This window comes from Gastrolobium bilobum, unplaced genomic scaffold (genome assembly GCF_033153095.1).
Source record: "Gastrolobium bilobum isolate Gb01-03AN ecotype WA unplaced genomic scaffold, APGP_CSIRO_Gbil_v1 utg2164, whole genome shotgun sequence".
Taxonomy (NCBI): domain Eukaryota; kingdom Viridiplantae; phylum Streptophyta; class Magnoliopsida; order Fabales; family Fabaceae; genus Gastrolobium; species Gastrolobium bilobum.
In genome coordinates this window covers 382,747-400,000 of record NW_026898827.1, presented here as the reverse complement: position 1 = coordinate 400,000, position 17,254 = coordinate 382,747, and the positions used below count along the sequence as shown (strand labels likewise).

The 17,254-nt window shown below is 31.0% G+C and overlaps 3 protein-coding genes across 3 annotated transcripts in view; all 3 read right to left on the bottom strand.

The window, feature by feature from the left end:
• Window positions 1–4,506, bottom strand: part of LOC133284470 (uncharacterized) — a 7,588-nt gene extending 3,082 nt beyond the window's left edge. The window contains exons 1-2 of the mRNA XM_061481486.1: window positions 4,460–4,506; window positions 513–578 (exon numbers count right to left, since the gene is read on the bottom strand). Of these exons, the coding sequence (XP_061337470.1) occupies window positions 513–578; window positions 4,460–4,475 (82 nt within the window). The 5' untranslated portion in view covers window positions 4,476–4,506. The remainder of the gene's footprint in view (window positions 1–512; window positions 579–4,459) is intronic.
• Window positions 4,507–7,863: 3,357 nt separating this feature from the next.
• Window positions 7,864–8,478, bottom strand: LOC133284469 (uncharacterized). The gene has a single exon (XM_061481484.1). The coding sequence runs from the start codon at window positions 8,476–8,478 to the stop codon at window positions 7,864–7,866; it is 615 nt and encodes a 204-aa protein (XP_061337468.1).
• Window positions 8,479–8,609: 131 nt separating this feature from the next.
• On the bottom strand, window positions 8,610–10,712 carry LOC133284468 (uncharacterized). The gene is made up of 3 exons (XM_061481483.1): window positions 10,268–10,712; window positions 9,349–9,441; window positions 8,610–9,046 (listed from the first exon to the last, which is right to left on the bottom strand). The coding sequence occupies exons 1-3, from the start codon at window positions 10,710–10,712 to the stop codon at window positions 8,610–8,612; spliced, it is 975 nt and encodes a 324-aa protein (XP_061337467.1).
• Between the last annotated feature and the right edge of the window lie 6,542 nt (window positions 10,713–17,254).

The following is a 17,254-nucleotide window of genomic DNA, read 5'->3' as shown; positions in this document are numbered from 1 at the left end:
AAAAATTGAAAAATTATTCCCTTTCCATACTCTACTAGAAAAGCATCAATCAACGATGGACTTTTTCTATTGAAAAATTTCCAATTAAAAGTAGAAGTTTTATAAAAATCAATAACTTTTAAGTTTATCCATCCAACCCTTGGATTGGAAGTTTTTATTAACTTAATTAAGTTCGCAAATTCTCATACAATTTATAACTAACTAATACCTCATTCTTAACTTTATTTTTACGTATAATATATTTTTTATAAAACAAGATGAAAGTTATAAAATTACATATAGATAAATGTTTAATTTATCTAAAATTAGTATGCATAATCATCAATACAATATCATATGATTCAACGATTAAATTTATTTACAATTTATATTTTATTAAAATTTATTAATGATATATACAAATGTTTGAAACTTACTCTTAAAATAATTAAATCCTCGTCCAAAAAATTTTCAATTGTAAAGATAATATAAGAATGGAAATAATTTTTTTCAGGAAAAAAAAAAAATCTTACCATCTGGTTCCGACGAAAAGCATTTTCCAGCTGATTCTGCAAGCTCTACTTCTTCATAAAGAATACCTAGTTTATTGCAAAATATAGATATGACTTGTAGCGCAAATATTAATAGTAATGTAATTCATTCAGCTATTAGATGTAAAAAAACTCATAACATGTTGATCATGAAATTTTTACATAAATCAACGCATAATTAACCATGTTGTAGTATATTTTATGAAAATTTCATAAATAACATAAGCAATATCATCCATAGTGTTTTGGATGCATGGCCCATGTCTTTGAGGCCCAGCAACAAAGGCTCAAACCCATGTCAGCTCTGTTGATCAGAGACTATCAACCCTCCTTTCTTTCTGTCTCCCAGGTGACAGTATTCCCAAGGTAATGTATTTTGGTACCTTACCTTGGGATATCTACTCTGTTGGAGGGTTTTTCCAAGCCTCTAAATAGAAACTTCCCCTCTACAGAGGTGGCAGCAATGACTGCCACCATCCGAGCAGGAGCAACATCGCTGCTACCTCAGCAGTATCAGCCACCATTAACATCCCTCAAAGAGAGTTGACCCAGCTCATCTACCCACGTAAGGGGAACATCTTCTCCTCCTATAAATACCCCTCAATCACCAGGCAAAGAGGTATCTTATGTATTGTTACTCTGCCAATTCATATAAGTCCTGATCATCCGCCCCCGGGAGCCGCCCAACCAAACTTGTGGTCCAGACACATACTTGGGACATTAATTTGCTGCCTAGCTTGATCTCTATCTTTGTTAGCAGTAGTACCCATACAATGATCTCTTCTTCTTTTTTTGAATACACCATACAATGATCTCTATCATGCACCCTGAGCACTTTCTATCCATAACTATTAGTTCTCTACAGTAAATAGTAATACGGTGAAAGATAAATAGTAAATTAGACCAACTCTGCTGCAGTGAGCGAGCCTCTATCATATAACTTGCGACTTTTTGATCATTGTAGTCTTTAACTAATAAAAAATTATCATCTTGCCCTCGTTTATAAACTATTTCAAAAATTTAACCTTCTCAACAAACATAACACCAATCTATCTCTGTTTGACCGTTGACCACCAGGTTACCTGGGAAGAAAATTATTTACCCGGGTACACACCCGGTTACCCTGGTACACACCCTTATTTACCCTGGTACACACTCGGTTACCCTGGTACATATCCTTATTTACCCTGGTACACACCCAGCAACCTTGGTATATGTTCTTATTTACCGTAGTACACACATAGTTACTCTGATACATATCCTTATTTTCCAAGCCCAACCGTGAATCCAACTCAAATCCATCAACGAAGAAAACGTGGTTAAATGTGTTTGTAATTTGTATGAAAAATTTGTAGGGAAAACATCCCCTTTAGCTAGAGCAAGTGTTACTGAGGTATGCACATTGAGTCCCTCGTCTATAAGGCATAAATACATCATTTCATATACATAATTTTTTGTGAATAAGAGTGAAATTATGTATATATTTTAAAAGTAATGTGAAGTAAGACGAAATTCTTATAAAAATTAAAAGCTTTAATATTAACTGGTTAAAATATAAAATATTTTTTTTGAAATCTTCAAAATGATGGGGTTAACACGGCTTTTTTGTAATTTTGTTATGTGAGATGGTCATTGAATTGTACATTCATATATGTTTTACATGTTTTTTGTCTGTTGGTTCTACCAGGTTCCTATTATTACTTTACAGTTTATTGTTTGTCTTTTGAGTTGGATTCCTGATTGGGTTTGGAAAATAAGGATATGTGCCAAAGTAACTGGGTGTGTACCAAGGTAAATAAGGATATGTACCAGAGTAACTGAGTGTGTACAGGATAAATAAGGGTGTGTACCAGGGTAATCGGTTGTGTACCCGGGTAAATAATTTTCTACCCTGGTAACTGAGTGGTCAACGGTCAAACAGGGATAAACTGATGTTATGTTTGTTGAGAAAGTTAAATTTTTGAAATAATTTATAAACGAGGACAATATGCTAATTTTTTATTAGTTAAAGGCTACAATGATCAAATAGCCTATAACTTGCGGGAGAGTAACCATTTTGCCATGTTTGGCAAAAAAATTTACCAGACTGCCACACCAACAGTAAATTTTTCCAAAATGTCACGCGACATATTTCGCTACACTGTGTAGCGATATATGTTTTGCAAATAATTCGCTACACAGTGTAGCGAAATATGTCATGTCAAGATGCACGGTCAGCAAAAAATGACACGTGTCAAGCAGGCAGAATCCAAGCATAATTCGCTACACAGTGTAGCGAATTTCTGCCTGCTTGACACGTGTCATTTTTGCTGACCGTGCATCCTGACATGACATATTTTGCTAAACTGTGTAGCGAATTATTTGCAAACATATTTCGCTACACAGTATAGCAAAATATACTGCGTGACATTTTGGCAAAATTTACTATTAGCATAACAGTCTGATAAATTCTTTTTGCCAGTGACAAAATGGTGACTGTTGCTATAACTTGCATTTAGTTTACTTTCCAAAATTGGGGAGAGTGACCATTTTGCCACGCTTTGACAAAAAAATTACCAGAATGCCACGCGAACAGTAAAATTTTTCAAACTGTCACGCGGCATAATTCGCTACACAGTGTAGCGAATTATGTATACAAGTAATTCGCTACACAGTGTAGCGAAATATGCCACGTCAGAACCAAAAATGCCACATGTCAAATTTTGCAAAATTCGCTACCCTATGTAGCGAATTTTGCAAAATTTGACACGTGGCATATTTCGCTATACTGTGTAGCGAATTACTTGCATACATAATTCGCTACACTGTGTAGCGAATTATGCCATGCGGCAGTTTGGAAAATTTTACTGTTCGCGTGGCATTCTGATAATTTTTTTGCCATAGCGTAGCATTTTGGTCACTCTCCCCCAAAATTGTTGTTCATTTTACTCAATAGGCAGGGAGGAGAAATACTTGAGTAACAATGATTTGAAAGCAAGAGGCACAAAAAATTAAACGGAACAATTATGACCAGGCATTACAGTGCAAGGATAGAGAAGAGGAAAAAAATAAGTTTCTGCACATTTCCAATGTCAGATAATCGTACAAAATGAATAACAATATATATCCTACAAATAGTCACTGAATTCAATGGAACCGTAACAAAGCAATCTCCTGAACTACTCCTAGAATCCACCATCATGATATTAAATCAAAGTGGGTGAAGGTAAAAATTGGTAAAAGTATTAAGAAACCAGTCTCTACTGTGAAAGCTAAGCAGTGAAGAGCAAGCAGTAGCAGAAAGAGAGAAGGAACCTTGGAGAACATAATGAAGCCGATGGAGATCTGAATGATAGAGAAGAAGAGAGTGAAGACGATGGAGGCGCTCCAAACTCGAAAGGACTATGAACTCAGACTTCAACCTTTCATTTCATGAAAAGTTAATAACTAATAAAAAAACTTTTACTTTTTTTTATCTTTTTTCTTAAACATTTAATATAATAAATTTTGTAAAAAACTTGTTTGGAAAGAGAAGAGACGCTGAAAAAAAAAAAAAAAAAATCTCAAACAGGCACCGACTAGTAATGCAAGTAAATGCGAAACCAATTGCAAGCAGTGAAAGCGAACTGAGAGAAGTTGGGACACGATGAGAAACCAATTGCCATTCTAAGATAAGAAATAAGATATTAATTGCCGGTTTGCATACTTTCACTCAACCTCCTATGGGATGTTGCATCTTGCATGTACTCTGACTAGTGACTATGACGACTCTCAATTCTCATTCAGGATGATAGCTACTTAAGGTGTATCACATCCTCCAGGTCCTACTGGCCTCACTCCTACTTTGTATCGAGAAACGAAGAAACTTAAAAATGCATCATGAATATATATCAGACAACAGTACAGATTTCAATTCATTTTAAACTCACTCTCAGGCTTGGGCATGTCACCTGTAAAGTCGGACATGACTCTTGTGGGAGGTTACCGATCTCGTGCTATCTTCTCTTTATGGGAAAATATCAAAATTCTTGGTGATGATGATCACCAACTTAATTTTTCATTCTATCTTCTAAGAGTAAAACACGCATATATACTAATAAAAGTAGTGGATGAACTTTATTTTCACGGACAATTAGAACAAAAAAAACCCCTATAATTTTTCTTTTAACATTATTATAAACTTAACTGACGTACATATTTTATCCTTTTCAGTAGAAGAAAATAGACTAATTAAAAAAAATCAAATATATGAAAACTTAACTAATAAATATATTTTATCCTTTTCAGAAGAAAAAAATAATCTGATAAAAATATCAAATATATTGAAGACTTATGGCACTTATAAAAAAGATTAAAAGTAAAGAAAAATTGAAAATAGAAGAAAAAAAATTACATATGTCTAAATTCTGACTGAAGATAAAAAAAAACAAGACTAAATATGTGGAAAATTTACAACAGATAAAAAAGATTAAAAGAAAAAATAAAATAAAATAAAAATAAAAATAGTCTTAATCAAAAAGATAAAATTAGTCTGAAGACAAAAAATATATAAAAAAAGAAGACAAAAAAGAAGCAGAAGAAAAAGAAATCAATATTTTTTTCTTCTATTTTGATTTTGGTCTTTTCTTCTTTTATTTTTTCTTGTTTGTTCTCAGTTTATTTTATTTTTTTATTTATATATATTTTTTCCTTCTATTTTTATTTTTTTCACTTTTATTCTTTTCTAACACAGTTAAAAGAAATAGGAAAAAAAAAAGACAAACAAGAAATTGAAGGGAAAAAAATTAATTTTGTAAATTTTCCACATATTTGGTCTTATTTTTTCTTCTATTTTTTTTGTGCTTAGTCTAATTTTTTTGATTTAAACATATTTGATCTTATATTTTTCTCTAATTTTTTTCTTCTGTCTATTTTCTTGTTTTTGATTTAGAGTATTTTTATTTTATTTTTTACTTTTACTTTTTTCTATTACTATTGTAAAAAAAATTTCCTCAGTTTATTTTCTTCTTTTGATTTATACATATTTAATTTTAATTTTTTTTAATCCCTAAATATGAATTTTTATATTGAATTTTTTTTTGAAAATTGTTCCAAGGGTATCCTCCAGCTAGAGGTGTTAACGGACCGAGCCGAGCTTAGCCTTGGTCTTAAAAGACTAAGCATGTGTTTAGATGTGTCAGCCTGACCAAGCTTGTTATCTCTTATTAATATAATTATCGGCATGTGGCTTGACTTATTTATAAAAAAATAAAATTCTGGTTTAGTCCATTTAAAAAAAAAATAAGATAACAAAAATGTATTCAAACAGAATATACAATCAACAGCATTAGTAATTTCTTAAATATTCATAAATTCAATATATATCCAAACAATATAATATAGAACAACATCATTTTATTGGTTAAACATTGAGGAGAGAGAGAAGGTAACTACAAGTAGTACAAAATATATATATAAATATAAAAGTTAATATACTAGGCCAGCCTGAAAGCCTCTAACGCCAAACTTTTGAATTGGAGCCTTACGCATTTTATTTAACGAGCTTTTATATAAGTCTAAGCCTGATTTTAACAACCAATTTTAGACATGTAAGTTCAGGTCTTCACGAATCGAGTCAAAGACTTCTAGTTCTTTACCACCCCTACCTCCAGTCGAAAAGCAAGGATTAATCCCCTCGAAACGGAAAGATCATGCGATCATAGCTATAGTCTCTCCCAACAAAACCTTGAAAGAATTTTTCCCTTAAAATATTATCAATCGGAACTTTCTGGTTATGAGAACAATTAAAAGGTTACCCCCAATAATTGTCTGAAAAAATATTACCCCCAATAATTAAGACACCGACAGAGATCCGACAGTTTCTAGTGGATGAGCTTAACAAGTAGCGCATGCGTTTAGAATACAAATCTGAAGTTTCAAGTCATGAGCGCAATTGAAAGATGACCAAAAGACACCGAAATAAAGTTTTTTTTTTTTTTTTTTTTTTTTGTCATTTATACAACCGAATAGTGATCTTTGTCACTGAGAAGATGGACTTTTGGTTGAGTGCCAATTAATTATGGCATATTCTAAATGATATACCTCATCTTGATAACCAAGTAGGACAGTCGAATTTTGCTCTTTTTGCTTTTCCAGCATGCTGTTATATACTTTTTCCGTTTTTTCATTCGAATTTTGCTCTTATTTCTTTTCCAGCAAGTTGTTATATATTTTCTCTTTTCTTGTTTTGGTACCAAAAAAAAATATTTATTCACGGATTTTTTTAAGTATGGATTCCACTTCCGATTTTTTTTAATAGAGAGTTGAACAAATTAAAGATTAATAAAGAGTAAATTATATTATTTTTGTGTAGGATACAATATTATGTTGAATATATATTTATTTTACGCATTTTGAGAATAGTTACTTGGCCAATAAAGATGGGTAAAGTTTGTTAAGGATTAAATTCATATGCTAGAAGGGCTTGAATTCGAATATCGCTGGTTGATAAGTGAATTTTATTGATGAGCAATCTATAACTCTACCTAGGAATTTTTATAGTGGTTGGGGTCTGTCTTGGCCTTGGTGAGTTACGGATGTTTAATATCACCGAAACTTTTTTTATAAAAAAAAAAAAAAAGAATAGCAACTTACGACGTCAGGAACTCGGCTTGGGATTACGTCACAATGCTGATTGCTGAGATCCCATAAACAGGTAAACTAATAAGTCTCACGTTCCTTGTTGAATATTTATGGTACACGTTCTGGAAATAACAAATTACGACAGATACTAGAATTGGTGATTACGTCACAGTGGTAAGGTGTAGAAGATGATCCCGTGACTCATAATTGCGTTTTGAAATCACGTCTCACGTTCCCATCGTTAGTCCTTGCCCAACCATATGATGAGGAGAAATCTCTGCTTCCCAAAGTTTGCCTAATCAAGTCGTGTGTACTTTTGGTAGCACCTAAATGCTATTTTGTTCATTCAATTTGTGTATTAGCAATAATTGCTCAACTATTCACCAAGGAAAAAGAATCCAATAATTGCTCAACAGGCAATTAAGATAATTTTAACTTGAATCATTGCAATGTTGTGGACCCACCGTCTTTTTCATTGAGTAGCATACGCTTATAATTCAAGACATATGATACATCTATCTTATAGGCAAATCAATTGATGAAAAGATAAATGTGAAACTGCAAAAAAAAGACAAACAACATATTTATGCTTCAACTTTTCAAAAGAATTAATTTACATGATAATTTAAAGAGAAAAATATATTTGTCCTCTCACATAGAATTAATTAATGGGTCTTTACGTGAATACAGAGATATTTGATCAGTAATAAAAATAAAAACATTAAACCTACTTTCAATAAGGAAGGTAAAAAGGAACCCACTTAATCCTCATTCTTGACAATATTCCCATTGCAGCTTCCTCGCAAAAGGCTAGCATTACGTGTTTAGCATACTGCAAAGAATGATAGAAAATGTGACAAGACAAGATCGCTGGAATACCAATAAACGCAGCAATAACATGGAAGGTCCAATTGGGCAAGAAGCCGTAGACCAAAACCGCACCAGATATAATAGAAGCGCTACCCATGATTGCCAGAGATGCATACAGTAACAAACACCCCATCATACTCCTTATTAGCCGGGAGAAGAAAAAACCTACATTTGTCTTAATGATTGAAGGGATCATAACTGAAGTGAAGAGGAGCATCGATAGTGCACAGGAGCTTACTCCAAATCCAACTGACAGAATAAATATACTGTACCATATCTTAGGCTCTAAAAAAGGAGTCTTTTTAGCATCGATATTACGAATGGTGAGAGCTCCGGTCATCCCTAACGTCATAATAAGAGTTCCCACAACTAGGAGATTACTTACAATGTCGATCAGTTCAGATGAAGCTTTTTCAGATAACTTTCTGTGTTCACTGTAAAATAATTCTTTTGGAGTCCAACCATCCGTATTTTCCATGCTTCTCAATGCACCTGGAACTATCTTCTCCACTTCCTATATATATATATATATATATAGGTTTCAAAAAAAAAAAGAAAAAAAAAACATTTAAGAAAAAGAAAGTGTATAACGAACAAAGAGTAAGATAATTAATTGTATATAAATAGTGTAGTGTAGATGCACACCTTAAACCACATCTCCTCACTGCTAAGTAGAACTGGAGATACGGGAGATCCAAATCTGTCTTCAGCAGACTGCTTTCCAGCTAAATGAAGAACATTGTTTCCGTCATCATCGACTAGTTGCAGGAAAACATTCTTGTATGCATCTTTGCTCATTATTAGTCGGTATACAGCTATGTGTCGATTTGAAATAGCAATGTGAAGTATGCTTTGTCCATTGGAATCAACTTTCATCAACAAACTTGGATCGTACTTTAAAATATATTCTAGAATCATAGCATTTCCTGATTTTGCTGCATCAAACATTGCTTTTGAAGTTCTTACAGAGTTCAGAAATTCCTCTTTCATGCCCTTAAACAAACAGCTTATAATATCTCGATAACCTGGAGCATCCTCGTCAAAGGCTGGCTCAGTGGATGGAAGTAATTACATTAGTTTGAATTGAATTATATAATTATTAATTCATAAATTTATTTTTTTACTGAGATACAGCATTAATACATGCTTAATTGGATGGTAGAAAACTTTTTTAAAACTAAATTAAAATAAGAATAAAGATTCTGCTTTTGATTTTTCTTTTTTTCAAATTTCGGGAAGGAATGAAAGTTTTTCTAAACTCAAATCTTGTAATATGTAAAATGAACAAAATCTCTAAATAAGAAAATTGAATTGTACAAGAGTGTAAGGTCAAAGTGCTAACGCTTACGTATTTTAGCAAGCACTTCCAAGGCGGTTAGCCCCTCTTTGTTTCCTGTGGTTGCGAGTTTTGGATATTTATCCAACAAATTCAATGCCACACCTGTGAAGACCAAGCAATAGTTGAAAACAATTAATAAGTCATTAGAATAGTTTAAATTTCAGCATATACCAAACAAGAAAGAAAACTGAAATTCACTTATAAGCACGTTACCACCTTTGTTATGTTTGGACTAGCTTATAAAATTGTAATTTTCAGGAAAAAAAACCTTTTTAAATAGTTTTACATACAAAAGGAACATTATATATGTATGTTTGGATTAAAAAAAAAAAGAATTAGAACTTGTTGTAATCAATCGAATTAATTCCAATTTAATAATTTCCAAAAAAGTATTTATAAATCAAATCAGCTCATAAATTTTATGCATGCTCTATCTAAACATAATTATAGCAAAGCCTTAGAGAACTGTGGAAGAATTCCAAATTATGATATATATATATATATATATATATATATATATATATATATATATATATATATATATATATATATATATATATAGGGTTAACATTTCTCCAACCACTTGAGGTAAAGCTTTTCTAAAACTACCCTTTTAAACTATGTACTATGGATAATACATAGTTATAACGTTAAAGTTGTTCTTTTTTTCTATCTCCTAAGTCACTATTTCAGAACTTATCGGTTGACATAGAGAAAGAAAAAAACAATTTTGACATTATAAATATATAGTACCTGTAATATATAGTTAAAAATGATAGCTTTAGATAAGCTTATCTCAAACGGCTGGAGAAATATTTTTCCATATATATATATATGGTTTGTTACTTCTTATGTTACTGTAGTAGAGAAATTTTGCAGCAACACATTTTTTTTTTCAGCACGCGGCTAGTATATATATGCAACTCACTGTAAATGCTGTTGGTAATGGTCAAGAAAAAGAGCATGACTGTGTCTTGGAAGGGTAGATTAGAGCGCATGTCTTGTGGAGGCTTTTCAAATAAAAATTTCACCATATGAGAGTGTCCAGCAGAAGATGCCAATTGAATTGGTAACATGTCTTTATTGCCTCTAATCCATACCAACGCTGGGTTCTTGTCAAATAGAATTGTAGCAATTTTCACGTTTCCTGAAATAGCAGCCATACAGAAGGCTGTATTTCCATATGCGTTGCGAATTTCCAAATCAAGCAAGGTCATACGTTCCAGCAACTTTGCTACAAAAGTGAATTGTTCCATGCTCACTGCAACGTGAAGGGCTGTGTCTCCACCAGCACTCAAAGGATCACATACCCAGTCTGGATGAGTTTCATCATACTTTGAAGCCTCAACCCAATCCCCTGAGGTCGCTGCCATACGCATATGCCTTTTCCATGTTCCTGGTATAATATGTGCATGGCTAATGTTAGATAAGGTATTTTTAAATTTAACAATGTTGTTTAGACTTTAGACAACATTTTTATTATAACACTTTTTTTATAATTAATCAAGAGGTTTTTGCAAACACCAATTTTACACGTATTAATGATGTGTAAAATTTTTAGCAACAATCTATCCACTGATTAACAGATTATTAAACAATTACTATAATATATTAAGGCTTTAATGTTTCTAAAGTGAATGTAGATAAGTTATCTACATTCGCTCCCAAAACGACGTCGTTTTGGGTTGAAAAATTAAAAAATTATAATGAAAAAGACTATTATAACTCTGAAATAAATTATAATTACAAAAATACCTTAATTTGCGCCTCAAAACGACGGCGTTTTGGGCTCACTGTAGATAAATTATCTACATTGACCGTAGAAAAAGCGAACTCATATATTAATCAATTATTAATGATCCTCAAATCAAATAACATACGTTATACTAATTAAAAACTTGTATGTGAATATGTCATAATTATCTTATGTTAAATTAGTGTCCAAAAAGCGGTGTAATAGGTAATAGTCCACTCATATGTAGGCTAAAAAAAATGAAAAATTATTTCCTTTCGAGACACTACTAGAAAATAATCAATCAACGAAGGACTTTCTCCATTGAAAACTGTCCAATTAAAAATATGAATTGAAAAATTGATTGTTATGGATCAGTATAAAAGATTTATATTCTAGAAGGCCCAAGAAAAAACAATTAAAAAAGAAAACTAAAGCAAATAAAGGAAAGCATCAACCAAATGTGTTAATTGAAAAATTGATTGTTATGAATATGTACAAGAGGCAATTAGTCTAGAAGGCTCAAGAAAAGGTAATTGAAAGAGGAAATTAAAGCAAATAAAGAAAATCATCAATCAATTGTGCTAATTCTAGTGTGACAGCCGACAACTATGAATCTGGATATAAGCTCTCAAAAGAGCCCGCAAAGGTCCAGGGCCACATATAAATCTTAAAAATAAGAGGTAAAGTCTACATATAAAGACATCTTATTCTCTCCCTATTATTTTTTTTTTTTTTTGGTAAAAATCTCTCCCTATTATTATTATGTTGTTATTGTGTACACAGATCAGTGATACATGATAGAACCTTTAGATCCAAGATAAACTTATTAGTATCTGATTAGACATTTCTGTCCCGGGAACAAAACATTGATGAATTCAAAAATAAAGGAATATTAATCGCAGTTTCCGCCAGAATATTCGATGAGAGAAATATCCGTATGTTATTCCGTCGAAAACATATAATTATTAGACGAATCATTTTGTTAAATGACTTTCTCACGAGCCACGATGTATGGAAAAGGAAAATGGATATGTGAGAAAAAACATGACGTGATCACGTGAGAAGATCACAACTATATAAAGTTAAATCAATGGTTATGATTTTGTAACTACTTATTTTACTATTTTTCTCTCTCCTCTTTTATTATCATTAATCCACCTTTGTATTATTATATTTTCCACTTTACCATGTCATGTGATTTTTCACATCAGAGGATCCGGATCCATGGAAAAGGGTTTATTTCCGTCTGGTCCGTTGAAAAATTCATCAAAATTGGGCCTTAACATACAATCCAACCCATTTAGATTTATAAATTATGATGCATAAATTATTATGCACGATACATGAAACAAGACAACATATTTAATGAAAATACGACAATTAGGCATTACCCCCTAATTTATTTTTTAACTGTGACACTATTTAATTATACCACATTCTACATACGCGTCCATAGGTATGTATTTATATAGAGATGCTAAATTCAGCAACGTCGATCAAATAAAATATTAATGTTAACATACGTATTAATTGGACAATTTTAACTAATTAACAATATTATTGTGTATTTTTATTGTATATTTGTCTAAACGTTGTTGATTAAATTTGACTATTGGGTAATTATGTATCAGATTGAGAGTTTAAATTTATATGATTATAAAAAATTTAAATTTAAATATGAATAAAAAAATTTAACATCTACCGAAGTTATATACGTGCCTGTGTATAATTTATGCTATTTAAATAAGTTTTCGTCTAAGTAAAACTCAACCCAGCTGACCTGATAATTTTGTTTGATATAATTTATATAAATAATATTGACTAATTAATTTTGATATATAAAAAATATTTTAAGTTAAAAACTTATACTGTTAATAACTTTTTAAAAATTTTAAGTTTATCTATCCAACCTTGGATTGGAAGTTTTTATTAACTAAATCAAGTTTGCAAATTCTCATACAATTTTTTTTTTTGGTAAACAATTGTAATACAATTTAAAACTAACTGATATATACTTCATTCATAACTTTATTTTAACGTATAATATATTTTTTATTATACAAGATGCAAGTTACAAAATTATATATATATATATATATATATATATATATATATATATATATATATATGTTTAATTTATCTAAAATTAGTATCTATGGTCATCAATAATTTTTTTTTTTTGGTAAACATAGTCATCAATATAATATCATATGATTCAGCGGTTAAATTTATTAAAAATTTATATTTTATTAAAAGTTATTAAATGGTATAGACAAATGTCTGAAACTTACTCTTAAAATAATTAAATCCTCGTCCAAAAAAATTTCAATTGTAAAGATAATATAAGAATGGAAATAAAAATTTTCAGAAAAATAAAAATAAAAAATCTTACCATCTGGTTCCGAAGAAAAGCGTTCTCCAGCTGATTCTGCAAGCTCTACTTGTTCGTCAAGAAGACCTAGTTTATTGCAGAATGTACATATGACTTGTAGCGCAAATATTAGTAGTAATGCAAATATTTAAAAAGAAAAGAAAAGATGTGGTACTCTTTTTCAACATTTATAGATTCTATTTTTTTGAAATCATTAATACAACTTCAAATAGAAAATGAGGCAGGTTGGGAGGCACTGAAATTAAAAACAGGATAAACCGTTACAAGTATGAAACAGTCCTAAAAATATGAAGAGAGCACCTTCTGCCCAAGTTTTCAAAAGAAAAAGCATAAAAACAGATCCAACAGTTTTGGTTGTGGATACTGGGAAAGCGGGTATAGCCTCTTTAGGGGATTTGGAAGAGGTGCATTTTAACAAGGCAACGGCGTTATATATCTTTGAGATAGTTATAAAAGGGATGGATGGGATATCATCCCTTTAATCATCCGAGTTATCAAAATTTGATTGTGGAGACAGGAAAAAGAGAGAGTACTGAGTACGTAATAAAAGTAACTGCAAAAAAGTAAATGCGAAACCAATTGCAAGCAGTGAAAGCGAACTGAGATAGAGAAGTTGGGACACGATCGATGAGAAACCAATTACCATTCTAAGAAAAGAAATAAGATATTAATTGCATGCGGTTTGCATGTTTTCACTCAACCTCCTATTTGTACTCTGACTAGTGACCACTCTCATTCAGGATGATAGCTACATACATAGGTGTATCACTTCCTCCATACTTGCTATCAATAAACGAAGAAACTTAAAAATAATGCATCACGAATATATGTATATATATGTATATATATCAGAAGAGAGTACAGAATTTTAATGCGTTTTAAACTCACTCTCAAGCTTGGGCATGTCATCTGTAGAATCGGACATGACTCTCGTGGAAGGTTACCGATCTCGTGCTGCCTTCTATTTATTTATGGGAAAATCTCAAAATTCTTGGCGATGATGCATGATCACCAACTTAATTTTTCATTCAACCTGCTGCTGGGAGTAAAACCTACATATATACAAGTAGTTGATCAACTTTACATGGACCCCATGCGTTTAGAATATTATCAAGAGGAAGTTTCTTTATACTTTTTATACAGGTCTTAATTATTTTTTAGAGACAGAGTTAGTATTTTCAAAAGTTTATTCAACTCTTTGAGCTGATTTATGAAACTAATTCCGAGACGGGACTTAATCGCATTTATTCACCCCTTCTTCACTCCAAACAGATCTTCTTACCACCTACTTAGGGGTGTATTAGATTAGGATTTTAATTTTGAGATAAAAAATCTTATAGATTTTAAAACACTATTCAAAATTAGAAAGACTTTTCAGATTTTTTAAAAAGACTTTTTTTACAATCAAGAATTCATAAGATTGGATTTTAAAGGATTTTAATCCAATTTATAAGATTTGAAAGGACAATACGTATTTATAAGATTTTTAAAAACCATATGAATTTTTAACAAACATTCAAAATTACAAAAGTCAATAAAAAAATAACAAAGAAATGCAATGATATTAATAAAAAAAAGTAAAACCTAATATAATTTTCTCAATCAGTAAAACATAATATAATTTTTAACATACATTCAAAATTTCTAAGTAACAGCTCTCCACATATCTAAAATTATACTAGTCTCCACGCATTAGCATTTTATCATTCCTACTCTTAGGTTTGACCAATGGGTTGAAAGTTATCTTCTTCATTTGGTATTAGAGCTATGCATATATGATTATAAAATCTAATTTTTATATTTATTAAAATAATTCTAAATTTGCATATAGAACTTAAAGTTCATGATAAAATTTTGTTTGGAACTTTCTGCAATTGATCTTGGAAATCTTGATGTTTTTGTTCTACGTGACGAGAGTTTTCTAACCATATATCATATGCATATTTTAATTGAGTATTCTAAGAAAATTTCGAATATGATTTTTTGGATTTTATTTCATGAAAATTCAAAAAAATTCTTAAATTATTTTCAATCGATAAATTGAAACCTTAAGTTTCTTTGGAGATTTTGAAAAACAAGTTTTTAGTTATCTATTAACACAAAAATTGTCTGAAATCATTTCCTATAGCGAAGAAATTAATTTCGTGCATGAACGTATTGTTACGAAATATAGGGTTCATATTATAAAAGTTTTAATCTTTCTTTAAATTGATGTTGTTTCATTGATGTAAAATGAAAATTGGTTTGAGGGTTTTAGTTCCCCTATTATTTTGCCACTGTTTTATGTTGCTTTTAATACAAAAATCAAACATTTTTGTGCCAAGATAAATTGCAATACATAACTTGAAAAATTATTTTCTAAACTTTCAAAAGCTCCCAAAATTTGCTAAAAAGTCTTCTATCTTTGAGATAGATTATATTAGAATCTTGTTGGTTTATTATTTTTGTGTTGTTTTGTGATGAGAAGCTCTCAAAAATCTATTATTTTTGAGCTTTGACGAAGCTCCCATGGCGGAACTCGGTTTTGAGCGGGTCAACCCGCCAAAGGAAGAAGAAGATGCTACAATAGAGAAATCTCAAGAAATCCTAAGGGTTAATTAGGGTGAGATTGTGAGAGAGACATTCTATTTATATTTCTCACTAAAAAGTCTCATTAAATTCATACAAATAGAAAATCCTTTAAAATCGTCAGATTTTTGAATATCACAAGATTATTTTCACTTTTTTTAAAATTCTTATTGAATACCAACAGATTTGAACAAACTCTAAAATAATCTTTTAAAATTCTAATCGAATACATGACTTTTTTTAATCCTTTAAAATCCTAATTGAATACCAATTAATCTTTTTCTCTAAAAATAATCCATTAAAATCTTAATCCAATATACCTCCTTAATCCCTATTGCCAATTGAGTTACATCTGAGCAATTGAAAGATTACCCCATAATTTTTGATTGAGTGCTATTTGAGTAGAGCATATTCTAAACTCCTATTCATAACCAAGCATCGCACAGACGAATTTTGCTCTTTTTGCTTTTCCAGCATGCTATTATTATATACTTTTTCCTTTATTTTTGTTCGAATTTTGCTCTTATTTCTTTTCCAGCAAGTTGTTATGGGTTTAGTGTTTTTATTTCCCGAACATGTCCGGAATTACCCTAAAGAAAATACAAACAGAACACTTCCAACTCCAAGCATGCTTGTATGGGATGGATCCCTGTTAAGCAGAGAAGGCACAGTTGCAACTATATATGTAGCGTGAAGCTCCATTCAGTCGCGTCCTTGCCCAACCCCATGATAAGGGGAAATCTCTGCTTCCCAAAGTTTGCCTAATCAAGTCGTGTACATTCGGTAGCTCCTAAACTGACGAAGGAAATGAAACTAATGACATCGTACGTGTCTGAATTATTATGAGAAGATCTTCTCAAAACATCCACTTCTCCAAAACCAAGGCATCCACCATATATACATTTTTCCAAGATTCTTGTGAGAGACTGCTTCAGCAATTAGTCTGCGAGTTTGACCTTCTACACACTGGCGGAGCCATCGTATACTTTGGGTGTCACCTTGCTCCAGTTTAAATTTTAACAAATTCTATTTATTATATTTAATTATAATTTAGCCCGGTTAAAATTGTAATTTAGTCTGGACTACAATTTGTAATTTGACCCTATCTAGAGCTTAAAAAAATTTTGGTGGAAGATTTAAGTAAGTTGTATTAGATTATCTGTTCAATTTTCACTTGTATAAAAAAAATATTTTTAGTGAAATTAAAAATATTTAATAAA